The 23975-nt window shown below is 37.8% G+C and overlaps 1 protein-coding gene across 16 annotated transcripts in view; it reads right to left on the reverse strand.

The window, feature by feature from the left end:
- PTPRD (protein tyrosine phosphatase receptor type D) overlaps positions 1-23975 on the reverse strand; it is a 512308-nt gene that overhangs the window by 393698 nt on the left and 94635 nt on the right. For all 16 annotated transcript variants that reach the window (XM_054583148.1, XM_054583147.1, XM_054583146.1 and 13 more), the window contains exon 2: positions 14724-14889. In XM_054583148.1, coding sequence (XP_054439123.1) covers positions 14724-14787 — 64 coding nt within the window. In that variant the 5' untranslated portion in view covers positions 14788-14889. The remainder of the gene's footprint in view (positions 1-14723; positions 14890-23975) is intronic.

Below are 23975 nucleotides of genomic sequence, written 5' to 3' on the forward strand. Positions count from 1 at the left end.
AGGCATCGGCAACTAAGCACAGAAGAAACAGCACATCCTGCACCTACATCTGCCCGTTATGAGCCCCTAATCATTCCCAGGTACCTCAGACACCATATCACAGTTAATTCTCAAGAAACAAGTGCAACATAAGGTTCATAATCCCGTTTTACAGACAAGCGATCTGAGATTAAATTGTAAACTAAGGGCATGTGCGCTGCAGTCTTCATCTGGTTCCCTCATATCCCCAGCACGCAGCAAAATGCTGGCAAGTGGTAGATACAGAATCTGTATTTGCTGAATTAAAATATATGTACTCTGCGACGTTAATAAGCTTACTCAAGACTACTCCTCTAATGAACTGCAAAACACAGAATCTGAACTCACATTCATCTAAAAGCCAACGATCTTTCTACCATACCATATTTCTTCTGAATAAAATTACAAGACATATATGGACCTACAGAAAAATACAGCAGTACAGGTCAACTATATATCACAGTAATTTTTGAGGGCCATCTCAATACAACAGAGGGAAATATACGAATTGGTATTTCTGACGAGTGTCACCCAAATAATGAAACAACAACCACACTTCATTTGATCAATTTAATATTAAGAACTGAAAGGTACATTCTAGAATACATTCCACCAATATGGAGAAAACAAAAAGTTTTAGCACCAAATCTTTAGTCTTCATACAATTAGGAGGTCATTTTCATAGAACTATCTTAAAACCCAGGCAGGACCTACGAGTAAATTCCTCTGTGCTCACCCAGCTGCTCACTTGGGCAGTGCCCTTCTGAGCACCAGCCTTTGAAATGCTAATTCACTGGCTGAACAACTGTTCAACTGGTCTTTAGTCTTAAACATTCTGAGGCTTCACATTGGGTAGCCAGAGCAGCCCTGGAGAGAAAAAAGGAGCTCCAGCAACCAAGCCAACTTTATTCCAGGAGATGGACAAAACCAGGAGAGAGAGGGAGCCTACAGCCCCAGCTGCAGGCTAGTAAGGGGCAACCTCAGGTCCTTAAACCTGGCATTGCTAGAATGTACAAAACTGGAATACAGGGATTTAAAGGAATAATTTATCATCTCAAATTCACATTCACCAGGACTATCTATATAATTGCGGTTAAAGTACTTTAAATTTGTCCTCCCACTTTGTATTTTAGTGCGAGAGATAGCAGGTAATGAAATCCATCCTCTAATTCACTTTCCACAAACAGAATCAGCTGAAATATTTGCTGCTGGTGCTTTGTTAAAATTTCTGCTATTGTAAAACTACAGAAAGGGCTGGAAACTGCAGGGATTGAGAAAATTTAATTCATTTCAATTCTACAAATTTCTACTGACACCCTACACAGAGAGCAAAAATAGGTGTTCCCAGAACCCATCCCAAAGATGTTTTCCTTTGTCCTCAGTATTGTTATTGCTTAATTTTTATTAACAATTCAAGCCAACATGTAAAATTTCAGGATGTTTCAAATATAAATCTGGATTTTAAGGTTCTCTACGAAATCCAGACGACCCTGGGCATGCACTTCCAAGTGGCAGGACAGGGCTGGGTGGTTGCTTCCCTCATGTGATCCAACACAAACTTTTCTAAGAGTTGCACTGGCCTGCTTCAATAGTGAATTTTACATGACTCATCCCTGTGCGCATTGATTTTGCTACCACTGTCTGCATTCAAGGCCCAGTATTCAGAGACGGGGAAGGAAGCAGGACCTCAGATAAGTAAAGACACTTTCCCAGGGCATGGGAAATGAGAATGTTAGCCAACTACTAAAAGTAATGTATGGAACCTGTAGAAACTGTTAGGAGAAACATAAAAACCATAATAAAGCGCATTAGGTGTATTGGCAGAGGAGAAATGGGGTGGAAGAGAAATACACAAAGAAGTATGGATGCCTCTCTAGCTGTTTCCTCTATGGCTCATCCAGTATTTACCAATTCAGTACAACACAAAACCCTCCAAGCTCGTGATCCTTTTGAATAAATTTTGTATCTGGCACCTCTCTACCCTAGAAGTACAACCACAATCCAGACACTCATGACCTTTACCATGCTTGAGTTTACAGCAGTCTCTCACCCTTCAATTCATCCTTCAAACAATGGTCAGTGGTCTATTGAAAATGTAAGCTAGACCACATCATTTCCCCAGTTTGAGAGTTTTCATTGCTTCCCTTATAAGTTGCTAAGATTGGGCTGTGCTTGAGGATGAAATAAGGAACATTTTAAAAATTATCCATGCTTGGTCCTTACCTTCATGTATTCTGATTTAATTGGTCTCTGTGGGGCCCAGACAGCTATATTTTATCCCCACGTGGTCCCTAAGTATCATCAGGATGAGAATCCAGGCAAGCTTCAAGCTCCTTGGCTTTGCCTTAATGCCTTCCAGAATGTTTTCTGTCTCCACCCTACCTGTTAAAACTCTCTCCAAATTCCAACAACAAGTTGCTACTGGCAACCCTTCTTGCATATTGTCTACTATTGCATGCACTTGCCTGTACTGCAATTATCTCTTATTGCCTCCCCCATCATCCTGAGATCAGTGATGTTTTCTTATCTCCAAGTGCCTGAGACATAGTGGGCACTAAATAAGAGTAGCCAAAGACCTCACAAAAGATGGAGCTAGAAGAGTAGGTAAAACATGGCATGGTAAAAGTGTGCAGTCAGAAAGGGAGAAGGGACAATACTAGCGAAGCTGAAAAAAGAGAAAGCACCTTTTGAGCTAAATAGAATGTTGGTGAGCGTAAGTAATTTGTGAAAGCTTCTTTTAAGCCACTAAGCGGAGCCTAGTGGCCTGAGTAAATACACCAAAGGGAAGTGAGCCAATTTACTCCCTGCCCGATGGTGGTGTCAGATCCATTTGTTAAACTGCACACTCTCTAGAAAAAACAGATCCCAAAACACAAGCAATTGTTTTATTACAACTTTCATTATACCCTTCCTGTTTCCATCTCTCACTCCAAATCTGAACAATTAAAACGCAAAAAGAATTATACATTTTGCAATTTCTAAATGATCTTTTTATATCCTTTTGCTGATGTAGTTTTGATTATTTCAGAAACAGTAGTTAGCTCTCCACAGCAGTTTCTGCCGCTTACTTCAAATGATTCATGCGGTGGGGCTCTCATTCTTTCCCTTAAGATTTTGCTCCATAGTTGAATAGACTTAACCATTAGTCATTTTCCTTCATATTCAGCCAGGATCTTTGTTTAATCTAATTAGTCGTATGTCTCCATACAACTCCATCCTTGGAGGAATATAGTTATACCCTTCATACATTTTCAGAAGCGTGTATCTTCTCCTAGCTGCCAGGACACACTGGCGATAGTTGGTTCTTGAAATTTTCCCATGTGAGTCAGAGATTCCAGTTGCAACCAAACGCAAACCATGCCCTCTCCATGCCCCATAAAGAGTTTTCAATTTGCTGACATCTTGGGTCACAAGTGTTATTTCTTAGCATTGCTACTGGATTGATGGCATTTTCTTGTTAGAATTTTATTTGCTTTTGATTTTTAAGCACTGAGATGGTACAGAGTACATCTGTACCAAAAGGACCTACGATGTGATCAAATTCACCATGACATTTCTGCTTTTGCCTGCCTTTATGAAATCAATATCAAGCTTCGATACCCATGATTACAAACTTGTTTCTTTACAGACCCTTGTTGTAACATTCCCAGCAAATGTAACACCTTTCAGCACTTTTTTCTCTATATTTAAGACGTTCATAACTCCAAATGTGAAGATCACGGTGCAAAAAAACTATCCCATAGCTGATAAATTATTCATTTTTAGGAGTGTGCTGTTTGAAGTGGCACTAACAGCCAAGTACCTGAAGAAGCCCCAAAAGACATAAAGCGCAGTAACATGCAAAGCTTTGTCCGCATAAATTGTAAAGGTTAAATGCTATTAAGCATCTGTTTATCAAGAGATGTGCTCCTTGAACTTATTTATTCTAATTAATCTGCTCCTAATAAACATTATTAACAAAGCAAAGTGTTAAAAAGAGGCTAATCAAATGCATCTCCTTCCCTTAACCATCTTACCAGGTTAAAATAATATCCTCTGCTAATAAACACTCTTCACTTTCTACTGTCTGCTGAGAACTTGCGAGTCAGGTCAAAAGCAGAGATCGTCAAGCCCGGAACCTTAGACCCAATCGAGCTCACTGTATATGCTTGTAAGTGAAGTTTCACTGGAATACAGCCACTCCTATTTATGTGTGTAGTATTGTCTGTGGCTGCTTTTTTTGCTATAAAGGTCTTGTTGAAGAGCTGTGACAGAAATTGTATGACCCACAAAGTTAAGATGTTCGCTACATGGTCCTTTACAAAAAGACATATGGTGACCTCTGGTCAAAAGGCATGCACATGTGTAAAGGTTTTATTAGCACCAGGCAGGGTTTTAACTGATGTATATTAACGTGTTTACTCAAAGTGTGCTCTCTTTAAATGAATGCTGTCTAGAATCACCTGTGCTACAATTAGAGTGAAAACATTATAATAAAGCAACTGCAGGTCCAAGGTTGCTCCTCAAGCTGGTAGGTACTTCCTTTTGCTGACAGTAACTACCACGTGTTTCAGTTATCTATCATTGTGTTTCAAACCAACTCAAAACTGGTTTAAGGCAAGGATTTCTTAGCACAGGATTCTGTCACTCAGGGCTTCAGCTGGGCAGTTCTTCTCATTCCACTTGAAGTCACTCACATGTCTTGCAGTCATTGGTTGGAGGCTGGAAGGCCAAGATGGCTTTGCTCATGTATCTGGCTCCCAGACTCCTAAGCATTAGGCCCAGGGCTGGTGTACCATCCCTTCTGCAGCGTTCTATTGGGCAAGGTACATCAAGGGACCAACTCTCATTCAAGGGGAGGGAAATCTGACTCCACCGTGAGAGAAGCTGTAAAACATTTCAGCCATGAATTCCAATCCACCGCATCATGTACATCATGACTACGCGATAAAATCTGAAGCCAGATGTTACCGTTAACAATTTAGAATCAAATTGACAGGTAAGAGCAACAAAGAAGCCTAGTGAAAAACAAAAATTATTTTAAAATAAAACACTATCTGCAGAGAGAGGGAATGTAAAATGTAAAATTTTCCAAATCAACACAATATTCTTTGTATTGCAATAGGAAAAAAGGCCTTTCTAAAAATCATTCTATGCTTCTCTATTTCTTATACAGTATGTGAACTGTGGACAGGATGTGACTTTTCTCCGTGACTCTGAATCCTCTTTCCGACCATCAGGGAGGTCCCTGGACAAGCTCAGTGCAGGTGGGCCCCAGGGCCCGCTCAGCACATTTTGGCTGCTGGGCATTTTTGTGCATCTTGTGCCTGCTCTTTTTAATGTTCTGTCTCCTCCCTGGACAGGAGTCATGAGAGCTAAGTTCTAGTTCTTTCTCCATTACCTATTACCTCTTTGTTCCAAGCAGATCATATGCTTTGACCCTTGGTTTCATTTGTCTGAAAACTGGTGATAATAAAATGTATGTTCCTAGAATATTCAGAAAGAAATTAGATTACAGATATGAAGTATTTAAGTAATTACACAAGAGGAAGGTGTTATCACATCATTACAATGCAATAAAATTGCCTTGTATTACTAAAATAAGGTAAAAAATAAAACTAATATATTAACAAATTAAGATACTATAAAGTAAATAGTTAAAATCACAATGGCTAACATTGATGCAGTGCTTTCCTATGTGTGAGTCATAGTTCTAAGCACCTAACATTGGTTGATATTTAATCTTCACTGCAACCTGCGCCCACCATGCCATGCTCCAGACAACAAAACTGAGGCATGAAGAAATTAGGCAATCTGTGTCTGGTTTTACAGACATTAACCAGAGATATGATTTTTTCCTGCCCAATTTGCATGGCTGATTTCAACAACTTCTGAACGGTCTATTGTAATCCTCACAAAATTTCCCCCTTCTAAGTCCCATAGAAGTTAAAGGGTCACTAGGTACCTCTCCTAACCTCTGCCCTAACATTCCGCTCCAGAGCTTATACACCTCCAGAGGTTCTCAACCAGAAGGTCACGTGACCTAGCTCGTCCAGTCCCATCCCTGCTCTCCTATCTCTTCCCACTTGCTTTGTTCCAGCCTCAGGGGCCTTATTTTGTCTTTTAAGCACACGAGGCTCTGTCATACCTTGAGGCCTTTGCGAAGCACCGCTCAATCCGCCCAGGTGCTCTGCAGTGCCTGTTTCACGGCTGGCCCCTTCCATTATTCCATGTAAGTGCTCTGTCTCACTCAGCAGTACTCTTCCTTGATATAAAGGAAGGAGTGCCCTGTCCCCTCTCTTTGTGCCTTCCATTACTCTCATAGCACAGCACCCTGTTTATTATCTTTGCAGCGTTTATAACTATCCAAAGTCACACAGGTCGTTTACCTTTTGTCCATAACCTTGTTTTGCCAAACCTCTCCTCTGTCTCACCTCCACCCGCAGTCCCACTGCAACTAGAATGTAAATTCTGTGATAACAGGAATCAGGATCTGGCTGCAATAGGACACAGAGTAGGTACTTATTGAATGAAATATTACTTCTAAATTAAATGTTGTGATTTGACTTTACTTTTAAAGGAAACATATAGACATTAGCGGGATTTCCTTTATGTCTACCTGGAATCGCTATAGTTTAAATGCAGGGGCGGGCAAAAGTAAATTTGCAGTTATATGTGAAACACAGAGTTTATTTGTATATTATTATTTCTTAATTATTGTACTATTTTCCATATGAACAACTGTAAACCTACTTTTGCCCACCACTGTACATGAAGGACCTGATTGGGGATAAACAAATAAAAACAATTTAATATTCTCTCACTCCTTTATGAGCATCTTAAACATTTATTTAACAATAACAGCAAATTAAGAAAGGAAAAAAACTACTCTGTATTTAGTGTTATAGATTTGTTACGCTTTCTGTATTTTTAACTCAAAAGCAATGTATTGTTTGTTTTTTTTAAATTGAAGATGTAAGTACTTAGTATATTTTAATGTCACATTTAATAACTGCAGTATAAAATATCTGTCACAATACCGTTACGATATTGTAAAACCCATTACAAATTGTAGAGTGAATTTGAAACTTTTTTCAGAGATCAAACCTTGAAATATCTTTTATAGTAAGGTATTAAACTCCACTCATAATCTTAAACTGATTCCGGATGCCATGTTTCTGTTACAGATATTAATATAAGTTTAAAGAAAATTACCTGAACTCTACAACCAAGAGTGGGGTTGTAAGAATGAGCAGTGATATATTTTGATGGGGAAAATAACGCCATGTCCAAAATTTTAAAAAAAGATTACTTGTATGGTATTGTAGTATTGAATAAGCACGAGGTGACCTTTTGGCTTAGATTTCTCTTTCTTTTTCTTAAATTCTTTACTCCATTACAGTTGTCCCATTTTTTCCCCATGGCTCCCTCAACTCACATTCCAAATTATAGTAATCTCTTGGTGGCTCAGGTTTTAGGAGAATGTACCTTCACAAAAGTCAACTAAAAATATTTTTAAGTGTCAAAGCAGTCTGGCCTTTCTATTGGCCACCGCTCCGGTTCCCTGTCCCCCATCTTCTCCATACATCCAACTAGCCTCTTAAGGAGTCTCAAGGCCAATCGGCCTGGCTAGGGCTCCAAAGCATTTCTCTACCCTGCAGCCACATTGATGTTTTTAAAATGTAAATCTCTTTTTGTCATTCTCCTAGCTGTTCTTAGAATAAATACCAAGGTCCCAAACCAAGCTCTATGAAGCCATTAGCCTGAGTCTGCCTACTTGTCTCGCCTTATCTGAATTCTCTCTCCTCCTCACTGTCAGGGATCCAGTCCCATCCATTCTTTCAGTCCCCAGAGCGCAAGGTGTCATCCCTGTCTTAGTATAAGAGCATGCTCTTCCTTGGACTCGAACAGCTTTCAGTTACAATCAACTTCTATTCATCCATCAGGTAACAGTGCAAAAATCATTCCCTGACAGCTATGCAAGTGATCAAATTTAAGAAAATGACATACATCTTTTAAAGAATGAGTTGAGTTGATATAAAAACTGGTCAAATCTGTAGTTGACTTCCTGATTTTAATACTGTATTGCCATTATGTAACATATTATTATTGGGGAAGACTGGGTGAAGGGTATAGGGAAATTTCTATGGAAGTTTTTACCTTCTTTAAGTCTAAAATTATTCAAAGTAAAAAAAAAAAGTTACTCTTTCAGGATAGCTTTTTATTACTCTTCTGAACAGATGAGGCACTTAGCTCCATATTCTCTTCCTTTATAACACCATAGTTAGAAAGTATAAGATTTTGAGATTAACATTAAATATTTGCCTATCCCATTGGAGCTTAAGCCCTTTGGGTACAGGTTTCACATCTCTTTTTCTCACCAATGTATCCTCAGTAGTTAACTCAATGCTTGGCACAAAATTGTGAGTTATTAAAGGGGCTATTAAACACATGAATGAACCAATCACTCAATGTCCTTTGAAAGCACAAATGTAATAAAGATACATATTTACGTTTTTAAACGATACTGTTCAAATTACGAATGGAATAATAAATGTCAACAAAGATCTAAACATGGATGACTCTAATCTGGAAATGATGCAAGCTAAGGAGAAAAAAGCATAATCACAACTAACATTTAGTGAACACTTAACCCTGTTATTCAAAATGCTTTGCAAGAACTTTTTTATTCAATCCTTATAATAACCATATCAAGTGCACATTTTCTTCAACGTGCATTTTACTGATGAGAGGCACGTACAGATTTTCAACTTACCCATGTTAAGAACATATAGCAGAGGCAGGATCTGAACACCCATAATCCAGCTCCTGAGTCTATATTTTAAGGACTACTTCCTGCCTGGAGATAAAGTCTGAAAATACTGTGAAAAAAAGCATTTTTTTTTTTAAGGAAAAGGAAAAGAGTTCTGAAAAGAGAACTATGAATTCTTAAGGCAGAGTACAAGCTGATATGTAACCATACTTTTTTAAATCTTTTTAATTCCATAATTTTGTACAAAGCTTTTCCATGCAAGTGCACACAAACACACATACACATTAGGTTGGTGACTGAATAAATGAAGCAAAAGCAAACTGAGGAAAAAAGGAAAGACAAAATTATAGGTAAGGGAATTGGTTTACACACAATCACTTTTCTCCTTGATTCTTCATTTCAAGATGGATGCTGTTTGAAAGTTTTCTGAATTAACTGAAGACGATATGCATATAAGAGAGGGTTGGCTCCCAAACAAATGAAGGTAATTTGAAATATGTCACAAAAATAGTGGCTAACTGAGGAAAATAAAAGACCTTAAGGATGTGAAGAAAAATAAATGAGAAAATCATAGATCAATCATTTGTGATTAACAATCACAGGAAGTAATTCACAAATATTTTAACTACCATTGCATCCTTCAAGTTTAGGGCCTCATCACAGAGATCAGAAATAACAAATATGTCATACTTTGAATTTTACAAAGAAAGCAAATGCCTCTGCACTCAAAATGTGTTGAAGTATACATATTTGTTGATTTTGAGACATATTCAGAAAGCCCCAGAAAACTCTGCAGTGGGGCTAGAGGATCAGTAAAATACCTGGACTATTTTCCTTGCTATAGAGAGCTGGATGCTGCTAATTTAGCTACTTTAAAGTGAGGGAAGGAGAGGAGGAAGAAGCGAAGTTTTTATTTTTGCCACACCCCTGTAAATTCAGAGAAAAGGAAAACAATGAAGGGATTGATAAACATAGTAAATGAACTGGCTTTCTCCCTGGTCCCCTCAATGCGCATGTCTGTTTTAACTGGCCTGAAGAAACGAACACACCTTCCTTTTAGGGTTGCACATATCAAAGGGATTCTAACCAAATGGCTGGGTTAAGCAGTAATCCACCTTTTCTTTTTTAAATAGCTTATTGAGATATAATTCACACATTATACGGTCTATCCAATCAACAACATTTAGTGTGTTTATATTCAAGTAGTACCATCACCCCAATCTAATTTTGGAACATTTTCATTATACCAAGCAAGTTACTTTTTAAAGGATAGTTTAAAGGTTTGTGATAGAAATACATACATACATACATACATACATACGTATGTATGTACATATATAAGTACATAAACATCCAGACACTCGTAATCTAAGACAAAAACAGACAGACACTTTTAATGACACATGAATGTTGTCATTGTGAAATGGCCATGTCAGATGAGCAGTATGCACTTTGATAAGCTAAGAAAGATCCTTTCCATTCTCAACTCCATTTTGGAAGGTCTAACTATTTGACTTAGGCTATTTCTCTGAAGGTACCATTTGCCCTGCCCTTCAATCCAATCATTTTCCTTTTCCTTAAAAAAATGGTTTTTTCACAGAATAATTTCTTAACCATGCTTACCACCATCCCGCTGGCCCATGTAATGCCGTATTTGCTTATAGTAAATATCTATACCTCCGCAGTCTGAGAAGCTCAAGCCAGTGCACTGCAAGGAGCAGCGGGACAGAAAGAGGAGAACACTGTCCATTATCCATGAGGCCAAACCAAATTAACCTCAAAATGGTAAGAAAAGAGTTTTTATAAAGCTTAGCTGAAGTAGACATGCTTCACAATTTCCCCCCCCCCCTTAATTTTCAGCTTTATTTCTGCACCAACAGTCCATAAGAATCTCTTATGTTTAGGACTTTATAGAGAAGCAAGCTCACGCTTAGACATGCTGCAAAAAAACTTGGTTTATCTACCCCTTAAATTTTGATAATTTGTAGGTCAAGTAAAAGAATTTTAGCACAGTATTTAACACAAGTGCTCAACAAAAATGTTAGCTTATTTTTTTTGAATAATTATATAGCAACAGATAATATTTATTAAACACATACCATAAGACATCTGCTGATCTGTATATTACATCAATTCATTTAATCCTCACAAAACCCAAGAGCAGGTCCTGTACTACACCACCACCATCATCATTGCCAATGTTACCATCATCCACATTTTAAAATAAGGAAGCTAAGGCAAAGAGCATGACGTACTATGCTCCAGATTACAAAATGACAGCCAGAACTGACTTCAAAAGTCACCTCCTTGAATCATTACCCTGTGCTGTGCATCAGGAAATACGTAACAGTCAAATGGTCATTTTACAGTATAGATATCTGTCTATTCTCTAATGACAAAGAAATAAAGACACTCCTTAAATATAGTGATATAATACCAAAGTGAGGAAAAATGAAATGCTTTCATATGGGATGGAAATACAGTGAGTACACAGGAACTATAGGAAGAATTCCTTAACAATAAGGAAGGAAAATGAGGGAGCGTTCACCATCAGAGATTTAAAAATGGCAAAAGGCAATAGGAAATGGAAGAACAAGAACATTTGAGGAATTAAACTACCAAGAGCGATGTTTCTAACGAAGATCCAGTAAACACTCAGGCCCAATTACAGTGGCCAAAGTGTAAACTCGGATCTAGAATATAAAGTTAACTGGTGATTTCATTAAAATGAAAGCAGTTTGATGAAAAAAGGTGCTAACAGCAGCTCCTTGGCTTGCATCTAGTTAACAGTAATGAATGGTAAATAACAAACTAAAGTTTCATGTGAAATAAAAATAACAGAAATCAGTATGAAAACTCAGCCAAAAGAAAAATATTCACCCCAGGATTACACTAATATTATATAACCTAAATTCCTCATGAATTTGCATGCATGTCATTGTTGAATGAACCTCAATCAGACCACCACCTAAACTAGAACACTGGTTGGCCTAGCATGGGGAGGAGCTACTCCTAGTGCTCAAACAGCAGTCACACTTATTAATCTTGCCTGAGGCTCCAGCCCTACCGTGTGCACATGCTTTCAAGAAACCAGCGAGAGCATTTCGAGCATTTAAGACATAGGAATGCAAAAAAACAAGATCATGCACACATCTAGACTTAACAGTGGGGACCCGTAGGGCATTTTAAGTTGGCAGTGGCAAAGACTATAATTTTCTGCTCAAGGGGTATTATCACAATTTTTCAACTTGGATTTGAACCAAGGCTCCTAAGTGCTCTCCTCCTTAATGCAACATCACACCTAACACTTTTCTAGGGCGTTCCACAGGGCAGATTATAATCCTAACTCTTCGTTCTTTGGAATTAATAATTTCAAAAGACAGTGAGTTGAACACATTAAATTAACATTGTAAACTGGAATGCCTTCTCCCCATTCCCTAACCCTTTATAGTCAGGTTCTCCAAAAGAAAAAAAAAATTAACTATCCCATAGTTCTCAAATTGCTCTTAGAAGCTACTATTAAATTTTGAAATATGACTCCTGATCACTTGTGAAAATCCAAAACATCTTCAGTTGAAAGGAAAAACAAATATGGCTAAATGTGCTAATGAATACAGAGAAATGCATCAGTGACACAGGTAATGGAAGCCAGAAAAATATTATCTTTACATGATGGTGAAGAAGAAAATTTTCTTCAGTGCTGCCGATATCTTGATTTCTATCATGTTTTAAAAGAAGATGATGGCACAGTTTAATGGGTTATGATCTATGTCCTATTTTACACATTCTTAGTGACTAACATGATCTCCAGCTCTACCATGTGCTTTCATATACCATGAATATCCTCCAGCAGCTTACTAAAGGTTGTTCTTTCTTGTTTTAAAATGTACCAAAAAATGGTTTATTTTTCTCTTTTGCCAGCAATGCTCAGGTTAATATAAACACACTATTCAACAATGCCAAATGAATCTGCTGAAGGCAAAATATACTAAATCAAGGCTGAGCAGAAAAGGGCAAACCCAAACAAAACTGGTGTGCAAAGAAGCAGCCTGTCCCCGCACTTTAATTGCAATGGGAAGAGTGAGAGAGAATGGGTTTTTTTTCAGGTTACATCTTGAGGTTGAAAGCTGGTATCATATGACTATATAACATAATAAATACCTTAATTCAACTAAAAATTGCTAATCATGCCTTTGTTATTTCTTTCGTAAGACTCTATGGATTAGGCAGTGAGATGAAAGAGGAGAGGGAAACAGAGATGGGGAGGAGATGGAGTGAGTGATGGTCATTTAGAGTATAGATTATTTTTAAAAACATAATTTTAAAAGTATCTATTCCTACACGCTTGACATATGTCTGCCACTTTCCACCAAAGAATTACACAAAAGAATAGGTACGTGGTAAAAGAACATTTGTACTTATCTGGAAGAAAAACTTCATGGATAAATAATTATATCTAATAACTAAGAAAATCTCTAACTGCAATTTGATATTAAAGTGGGTTTCCAGGGTCTTCATATGCTTCTGCCAAAAATTAACAATTGTAAAACAACTTACTCTTTCACTCTAGCCAAAACAGAAAAATAAAGCCATATGCCTGATTTCTTTAAACTAAATTTAGATTTCAACTTTAAAATAGATTTTGACACAGAGGGCTTTAAAATAACAAGAGCATCTTTCATTTGGGTCCTTTCCCAGTTAATTATTTGCTGGCATTGTATGAAAAATTCTTTGGCTTTACTCTAAACCAACACTCCCAAGTGCTAATTGGGAAACTATATACATTATTAACCAGAGAATGTTGTGCTTAAAACATGCGCGTTCCATATGTATCCTATTATTAACATTATTCTTTTCACTCCTGGAAAGCTCTCTTTAGAAAGCTGAGCTTCTATTTAAACAAAGAGATTAGCTGCTATTGAGGAAATACTTGTCAAAATGCAATTAATAGGTAGGGGCCAACACGACACAGGATCCCTGTCTTCGAAATATCCTTAATCTCACTGAAATAGTCCGTGGAGGTAAAAGTTAATGACTGCAGATGTCATACATTTTAACAGTACCAGGGGACTCCCAATGCGAATGGCCAACTCGTATGTGAGTTAAACCACGACGGAGGAACCAGACATGCTGTGAGTACAAGCCACAGACATGTCTTTTTCCACGACTATCGCTTCCAAAAGGCCACAGGACAGATGGGAAAAGAAACATATGTAAACAAGGTAGACCTAATGATTCCCTAATTATGAAGGAGATATAATCTTCTTCATAATTATGAAGGAGATATAATCTTCTTGTTAATTGGCAAGCCAACTGACCGCAATCTCAGTTGCATAAATTGAGTCCAATAATCCAAACTTTGGTGTCTCTACTCAGCAGACTTCTCACACTTCCACACCCTTCATCCGGCCACAAAGTTGTCAGTTCTGCTTGATTTGTTTGAATACTGTAGTCGACGACAGCTGTCGGAAACAGTACATAAGAACAGCTGCTATGACAGCTACAAGGGGCTTGGAAGTTTAATTGGGCTCAATGTGACATTGTGCGTTTTTCTAAACATAGAAATATCCACAAAACTACAGAAATTTCTAGTGGGTCTGAACAATATTGACTTATTGGCAATGCCAACTGGTTAACCTCAGTTTGAGTTATATCTTTGGTCTCAAAACATCTTTGCCACCCGACTGGTAAGAGTATAAAAAGAAAAAGGAACAAAACAGTAGGAGCAGTTAGATGCACCAAAAAGGAAGGGGGGCATTAAGAGAGAGGAAATGGTAAGGAAGTCACATCAATAATCTCTTTCAAAGGCTGGCTGGTGACCAAGGAGGATCCCACAGTGTCTCAGGATTTACTTCCAAAGGAAACGTATTCAGAGGCCCTGAGCCTGGTGCCAACTGCAAACAAAACCACTCATTACGGTCACAGCCCCCTGGAGCAGGGGAGAATGGCTTACTCTCAGCATCCGCGCGGAGGAAGAAAGCGAGGAGCAGCAGCAGCGGCCTGGCGACCCGCACCATCCTGAGCCCGGCGGCAGCACACGCTGGCAGCTGGGAATCACTGCCTCTGACGCCTCGGCGAGTGTGTCCGATCTGAAATTTCAGCTGGAACACTTTCAGAGCCTGTAAGGGGAGAGACAGAGAGAAGAGAGGGTAGAAAACACAAAGGCAGCTTAGATTCCTCCCTCTCTTCCTCTTGTTCCATCACAACCACCATTGAGAGACACAATCCATTATAAACACACAATAAATTGTAACCATGATGCCTTTGTATTAGGAAGCAAATAACTGGGTTGGTACAATGGGGCGGCCCAAGCCTCCCTTGTTCCCATTTTCAGGCCATCCTAAAGCCAAACCCCTTGAATTTCACTCTCTGCTTGTGCGACCTTCTGGGCAACACTCTATGAGCAGAAACTGTCATTTCATATGAAACATTACATGAATACACCGGTGGAAGAAAGCACATCAATGCTATAAGGAAAATTTAAGAGAGGCTCCACTGTGCAGAATAAAAGTCCATCGCTGACAGAATAATGGAAGCTGCTTTCTTGGCACCAGGTGAAATGACAGGGCTAATTCAACTTCTTCAGCTAAACAGTAGAGGTTAGAATTTTTTACACTAGCACATTTGGCTTCTTCCCTGAAGACACATCAATGTTCAAGTCTAGTTTGGCTTCAGTAAGTCAAAACAACAGTTAGCGTGAGCCACTTAGACGTAACCGGATTTTTATATGCCTCCTGGGCAATCTTCTATGTAAAATCAATAAGCCTCAAACTATTTTTAGAGCGCCTACTGCGTGCAAGGCATCAGAGGCGCCACACAGCACAGTACTGGGAGGGACAAAAATGAGTCAAATTCTATCTTCTGTGGCTTTTCACCTTAGTAGGGAAAATAAGGCAGATGCATCAGATGACCAGTACAAGTTAATAAGTTGTTCAGTGCCAGAAAGGAAAACCAAATAATGTCAGCAAAGATAAGATCGAAAATGGCATACCGGAAAAAGCAGTGTCTCACACTAGACCTTGGCAGATAGGTAGGATTTTAACAAAATGAGAGAAAGACATTTCAGAAGTGCTATGCAAAGGCAGGGCAATGGGATAGGAACTTCGGAAAAGAGGTGAGTTGCCTGGTGAGCTGAGCTCCTTCAAATGCCTGTGTGCATCCAAACACTTAGAAGCCTTGCTGAAACAGAGAGCTGGGCACCGCCCGCAGAGCCTGTGACTCTGTGAGTCTGTGGTCAGGTCTAAGAATTTGCATTTCTAACAAGTTTCTGGGTGAAGCTGCTACAGCTGGTCCAGAGACCACACCGAGAAACTGGGTGGGCATGATGGATCCATCAGGAAACCAAAAGAGGAGAAGGCAAATAAAAAAGGTTCTTTAAAAACAAAAAAAAAAAAGTCAGAGACAGCCTGGGATACCAGTCCAAGTCAAATGGCCTTTATTCAGCAAACCCCAAAGACACCTATTTAGTGTTTCAGAGCCAAGGTACAACATGCAGCTAAGCTTTGGGAAGATTAACTGACAACTGGACCTGGAATGATTTAGGGAGTGCTATCGGGCCATGGCAGGCATCCCAGGTGAGAAGGAACACGGACCGTGAGAGTGATGGTGGTCCTGGTGGGGATGGAAATAAAAAGGAAGCGGTAACTGGCTTCAAGCAACGATTTGAAGTTTGAGTCTTCAGGTGATAAATAATTGTTCCTATAGAACCCTGAATAAATCTTTCAGAGCATCTTATAAAGTAGGCTCATGAGAAAGAGAGACAGAGACAGAGATGGAGACAAAGAGAGAATACTGAATGCTATTGCTTTCTCTATCGTTGTGAAAAGAACATGAAATGACAATCAGAATTTGTTTCCAAAGTGAAACAGCATTTCTTTCAAGTTTTCCGTTGAAATATTTGAAACACATACAAAATTTCTGACAGGAAATACTAGAGCTATCCAGAAATAACCTAACCCACTAAAATAACCTTTTTAAAAAATATTGTAATGCAGATCTTACAGTGTCCTTTCTGAAATTGAGCTAGAGTGTGAGAATAAATTTTTTTAAAGATATTATCTTTTCCATTACTGTGCATGGGTGGTTTGAATACAGGGAAGATAAAACTACAAGGAAGGGGGAAAGCATTCTAATTACCATCCCGCTAAATAGACTTTTTTTTTCTTTTGTGTCGATTCGTGGGTGGCATGAAGAAGCATGTTGTACACTGAAACACATCTACTTGAAACCAAAGGCTAGCCAGCTGCTCTAAATCAGCTATTATTAATCTTCTTCGGGAAAACAACTTATCGAACAGTTCACAGCTATCAAATGTTAAACTCTCAAAACTCCCTAGGAGAAGCGCTAAAGGAGTCAGCTTTCCACCCCCCACCTCCCCCCTTCACCACTCCCATCCTCATGCCAGCATTTCTAATGACAGCCACGTCCAGGCGACATCAGTCCTGTCGGACTCAATTTGTGTCTGTGCAAGCGTATCAGAGCCAACTGCTCCATAATGACTCGGTGCGATCACAGAGATGGAGATGGATGAAATGCTCTCTCAGGAAAGAGGTGATTTGGCTTTCCCCCCTACTCCACTGAAGTGGCATACAAAGACCAAATTCTTCCAGGTGAACCTACAAATGTTACCTCGGTCTTAGAACAGTGACAGGATTTAAGAAATGAACACACGCACAAATACACAGATTTATGTATAAATGGGCTATCCCAGGCAAGATGGAAGACAAAAGGAAATCAGAGGTGTGAAGATAAAAACCTATTCCAGATGTACATTCCAGCCAAACTCCACTCTGTATCTTGTTTATTACACAGATACGTTGCCAAAAGGGAAATGCTGGCGTACGTATCAGTAAGGTGAAATTTAAATTTTAGAGCAAAAATGGGAAATGGATTTTTAAGGAACCATTTATAGTAAACATAATGAAGATAATGAATATTATAATTTCCATGAACCTACAGAAAAGATCGGTAAGCCCTCTCCATGAAAAGAGCAAGAAAAGGGGTTGGGAGATAGTAAAGTTACTCTGGTTTAACTTACACCACAAATTATTCTGCTTCTGTCCAACAGCCCTCAGCAGAGGCCCACTCTTTGATTTGTATATGCCTTGTCCTTTGTGTCTTTCATTAACTGGAATGTGCACATAAAACTGAACCCTTTGGATGAGCTTAAAATAAATTTAAAGATAGTTAAAACTCTATGATTTCTCACTGCTCACAATATAAAGATCTTAAGAAATAATAAACTTGTTGATTTCTAATCAGCTAAACATCTACTTTTGTATTTATGTGTCTGTGTGCTTAGAATAGCTAACAGTTCAGAGGGCTAGTGTATGCAATATAATTTGAATGGAACAACAAAACTACACCTGCCTCAAAGCCTGAACCCATCACTGCTTCAAGGGATCACACAGGCTGACCCTTACCCAACTCTTTATCTTCAGTTGAATAGTGAAACCTTTTCCTGTAATAAGATTGTTCATATTCAAACTAGTATATATATGTTGCAGGATTTTTTTTCAGCTTTCTCATTTGTTGGTGTGTGTTTCACTAGATTGTGTTAAAATAGGAGGGGAAAAAAAAAAAGCAAAATGGAGCTTTTCTTCTTTTAAAAATATTGTGAGAGTCCCTTAGAAAAATCAGGGATTATAGATCTCATGTAAGAAATGACAGAACGAGTGTGGGGCATCTTGTCATACCAAGACGCAAGATGCTTTCAGGTTCTGCTGGGTTATACCAGAAAAAGGGCAGAGGTGATGAGGCTCCCATCAAATGTAAAAAAATAGGAGTGGCAAGAAGGATAATAACTGCAATAAACTGAAATACAGCCTATTGAATCCATGAGGCATTTTTAAAATAATTTTAATCAATTTTATTGTTCACCCTAGGAAGTTAAAGAATCAAATCATTATTTTGAAAAAGGTGAGCAAAAGGGAAAGAATTAAGCATTAAAAAAAATCTCCATAAGAATATACAAAAAAGTGACTATTATCACTAGAAAATTAGTTATCATTGTTTTTCTTTAAACATTGTCTTTCTTTCTGCCATATAACAACCCCAGACTCTGTATTCTAGACATATTTATGGAAGCAAGGATAGCATAATGATATTTAACCTAAGCACCTATGTATTAAGTTGGAGAGGAGGAAACAGTAAGAAGGAAGTACCAAAGTGCTGTGGCTTCTTTTTATCAGCTTCTCTTTTTATCAGCTTCCCAAATCAATCAGGCCTCTCTACATCAACAAGAACAGATTTCCAATCATTTAAGAGAAACCACCATTTGTACACAAGGTATACCAGCAGGGCTGCTGTGGCTGAGGCTGAAAGGGCGGAGGGGCCTGGGGTTTGTAGCAGGCCTGGCAGAGGCTTCTGAGCAGCTGCTCTGAATTCTCTGTGCCCTGAACACACAGCTACAGCTAAAGGACACACACAAAAACGAGGAAACAAAAATCAACTTTCAACATTTCACTTATTCATGAGGATTTTCCGAGAGAAGAGAGTTTCTAAATACTTTCATCCTGGTCTAGGACGAGAATCCTCTACACTGTCCACTGTAACTTCCTGCAGGATATAAATGTTCTTCATTTGCACTGACTAGTAAATTAACCATATTAAACATAATGTGTGCAGCGGAGGAAGTAAATATTTTCTTGTATTAAATTTGGGCTGAAATAGCCACATGTGGCTAGCGGCTGCCCTACCGGGCAATGCAAACTGTTGCTACATGTTTCCACAGCCCTGAAGGGCACAGCTATAAAAGAGTCCAGGCTGCTGTGTGGAGGTGGGCAAGGGCAGGTGCTACTTATGGGGACATCTGTGATTGCATCAACAATAAAAATAAAGGTTTTTTAAAAGTCTAAGTTTTCTAGCCTGGGGACTACAAAAGTGAGGTAGAATTCCTGAGTCCTCGTCATTCTTGGCTTCCTAATAATCAGACCCTGAAGATTCACTGTATTTTGTGAGGAAACTCATTTCACATTTGGGTCACTCGTTCCTCCTTCCCTGTCCCCTACCCATCCAAAAATAACTGTTTCATTTTTAAAAACTATTTCATAGAATGCAAAGGGAAGATCAATAACTGGCAAGTATATAACCAGAAAACATTCAAAGAGAAATACAGTAATTAAAAGGAAAAAAAAAAGGTGTTTCATATCACAGCTAGAAGAGTTCTACTTCCCACCACTGAAAGTCCCTGTGTGGGCTATAATGAAAACGGGAACTTTTGACATGCAAGGCGTGCCACATTCCACAGATGAGAAAGATAAGCACACTTCAACACATCCATCTGAAATAATCTGTATAATGTTTTTGAAATGGCCACATTCAATTAATGAGTATCTGTGAGGAATATGAAAAACATACTTTAAATACATGCAGCACCAAAAGCCTCAGTTCAATTATGGTAAATACTGTTGAGAAAAAGAAGGGCAATAGAGCAAAGTTATTAAATTAAATGAAATGCTGAAAAAATAAATGCATGTCCCATACATTCTAGATAAAATACTCAAAACTATGTAGAAATTATTTCCATATAAGAAACTCAAAACATCTCAAAGTTTTTATACCCTTTCACATAATAGCACATCATGTCAGAAACCCTACATTTTCTCTATTTTGCCCTAAACACTGTTTTATCACAAGAAATTGGGGGGGAGGGTGCCAACAGGGAGTTTGAGACATTTAATATAAATACAAAGTAATAACTCAATCATCTCATTTTTGGCTTCAGATACAACTCAATATGAAAATAGCAAGTGACTGTAAGTAAATACACATAATTCTTTGGAGAAATAAACTGAATTATAAGAATAACTGAAGGGGAAAACAATACCTGTCAATACAGATACCATAAAAGGCTCTTTATATGTTTAGTTTTATAATATATAAAAAGGAAAGCCAACAAATAGTCTGAGTTTTATATAACAAGATTCACTTTCCAAGGGACTATCAATGGCATCTCTATAAAATTTCAAATAACTTTACATTTTAGGTACATGCAAATATTAGTTACTTTCAGAAATGGCAAAATGACATTATTAAGTTTGATTGTTTCTTTCTCCTTCAGGAAGTAAAAATGAGGTGCCATGAGAAATGAACAGATAGAAAGGAAGAAAAAAAGCTTATCTCCCTGCCTACCTATTTTTTCCCCTAAAAACAGAACTATAATTCTGATTTGAAAAGCAGGATAGCTTTAGAAAAACCATCTAATTTCTTTAAACTATTATTGCATGTGATAACTTCAATCTAGTTTTATGTGACACTAGTGGAAACTTGCAATAGAAAAGTTAAAATGCAAGTCTATTCAATATGCTGTTGGGACTGTGCTATTCGTTCCATTTTTCCAAAAGAACATTTTAACAGTGAGAAACTGATCAATCTCACCAAGTAAAGACAGATATGCAACCCAGTCACTTCCTACCCAAACAACAAAACACATTTTATTATTTTAATCTTTGGGCATTTCTAAGTGAGTATGAAAGCATCGTTTCTAACTCATTATACCTGATTTTCAATACTTTAAAAATCAAAAGGATGTCTCTTGTTAATGCATGCTAAGTTTTTTATTGCTTAAAATGACATTTAGCTTTTAAAGTGTATTATGGGTAATATGGTTTCACTTATTATTTACATTTCATTTGCTTTATTTCCATCAATACATAGTAAAAATCTAGCAATATATGACCTATTTTACTTACTATGAAAAGTAAATTTTTTAAATCATTTTGTAGAGAATGAGGAGCCTTTTAATCATTTTAAAGATTTCATTACTGGAGCGCTAACAGAAACCAACTTTGCCTACTCACAGGTGGTTTATCTGTAAGTCCCTCATCAGAGTCTTCAAAGCTCTGGACTAGTGGTGGTCCACCAAAAATAACTTCCCCTTCCCCTGGCAGTATCTGGCAATGTCTGGGGACATTTCTGTTATTACAATATAAAAGTCCAGTGACAACTTAAAGGAAGAGGCCAGCAATACTGTCTCCATATGCCACAGTGCACAGAATAGCCCTCATGAAAAAAGACTTGCCAGGACGAAAATGGCAACAGTGCCACGGTGGGGAACTGGTGTCCTAGAACAGTTAATTAATGTCAAGAAAATAATTCAAAATATAAAGAGAATTTTTAAGGCCTGTTTTTACTTCACTGTTTTCTAAACCCATCAATCTTAGGTGTTGCTAGTATAGTTTTAGTACGTGAGCTTGAAACAAGCGAATTTCTAGGCACAGAAGTCAAAAAACTGTGGATGACACCCAAATTTCTCTTTTTGTCCTAAGCTAGAGCTGAAGCTCACATGCCTTAATGAACGTTCAGTTCACAGGCTTACGTGACATAAAGTAAATACTGTCACCAATTTTTTTTTTGAAATGAATCTGTTAAATGGGTCAGACACTGCATTGATGTCTGTCAGTGAATAGATGAATAGGTGAGGTTCCCATCTCTCATCATGGCAGCTTAGGTCTTCCCTGAGCCCAAGAAAAAAAATATTCATTTCCAAGGAATGTTCTTTCAAATCTCTGCCAGCAACAGAGACAAAAAATGGAATGGTGAGAAGCCATCATGGACAGCTGAAAAATGTGGAATTTAAGAATATTATCTTCATTTTCCCCATGTTGCACTCATGATTAATCCCATGTTTCTCTGAAAACCTATGAACAACATTCAGAGTAGAAAAATTACAAAAACCAAATGAATGGTTATTAAACCAAATAGAAACATAACCTAAAGAAAGGTTAGAGACAACACACATGAATCACAGATACTCAATATACACTCCTCTCTCACCTTGCCCATTTATTTTATTCAGTTATATTGCACACTTCTCTATTGTTAGGACCTTCTTCACATCTACCATTCTCCTTTAAAAAATAAAATCACATAGATTGATAAAAGTCAGAAAAAAAATTAGCTATCATCTTGGGCAGCCTCCTCATTTAGCAGACAATGAATGAAGTGAAAGGACATAATGCAATGAACAGCCTCAGGATACACATCTGCTTAGTCTCAGGAGAGAGTTTGGAACCCAGACCAATTTTATTACTAGAATTCTGCTTCTATCACCTCTCTAGAGTAGAGATAGCTAGCTTGGGTGAAGTTAAAAAAAAAAAGTTTTCTCCTTTAACTGCCATAGAAACAATATAAGAACTGGCCCAAATGAAAGAGGGAAAAAACCTCAAAAGTTGAATGTAGAAAGGAAGGATAAAAGGATCTCAAAGGATAAAAATATTTGAGAGTATTGTCCTAAATGGATAAATAATTCACAAATGAAAGTTTACCTAATGAGTCAAAAATTCTCCACGGGGTCAATCTTTAACTCAGTAACCAATTATTATGTACTCAAATATCTTAAGTCAAGAGTTTATAGCTGTGCTTGAAAGTAAAAATGAGTAATCAGAAACAGATTTTTTAAATCTTCACATTAGTAATTGAATTAGTAACATCCAAACACATTTATACAAACTTACAAACTTTTTTTTCTTTTATTTAAATTTTGGCAAGGATACAGGTTAACTAATTGTGAGTAGGTAGGGGTGTGTTAGATGGTGAATTCACAGTTATACAGGACAGCTACCCAGGTGGAAAGATACCAGCCTGAGTGCACTTTATTATAAAATTGCTAGGGGCTACAAGCCATACTGAAAGAAGAAATGAAGACACACCATATTTTTCAAAAGCAGGTGGCATTATAAAGTGATCTGATAATAAAGTACAAAAATTTCCTGCAGCAATAAAAGCACTATGCATTTCCCATGCCAAGATGTAGCAGTCTAGCAGTGAAAAAAATATTTTTCCCCATAGTCACTCTTTCAGAAAAATATATTCGAGACCTCAGAAAAAAGACTTTGTAAAATACTGTCATGTTTATTATGCTTCTATAAAATAGTCAAACAAAATACACAGTACGAATATCAAAAAAAGTTTAAAGTCTTTAAAACCTACTTACAAATAAGATGTAACAATACTAATCTTCTCAAAACCAAATTTTCTAGAGATGGACTGTAATATTAAATGAATGGCCCACACAACTAAAAGAAAAGGAAATAATGAATAATAACATCAACCAAACGTCTCTGCTGGATTCAGGCATAATCAGAGAAGCCTTCCGAAACACAGATTTTTATGTTCCAAGGTAGGGAAGTAGCCAGGTATGAGTATCAAGCCTGGGGACCTAGCAGGAAATGGGGCTGGCAGGTATGAAAAAACAGTACAGCAG

The sequence above is a fragment of the Pteronotus mesoamericanus genome, unplaced genomic scaffold (assembly GCF_021234165.1).
Source record: "Pteronotus mesoamericanus isolate MK-2021 breed Mesoamerican mustached bat unplaced genomic scaffold, CSHL_Meso_final contig_73, whole genome shotgun sequence".
NCBI classification, from domain to species: Eukaryota; Metazoa; Chordata; class Mammalia; order Chiroptera; family Mormoopidae; genus Pteronotus; species Pteronotus mesoamericanus.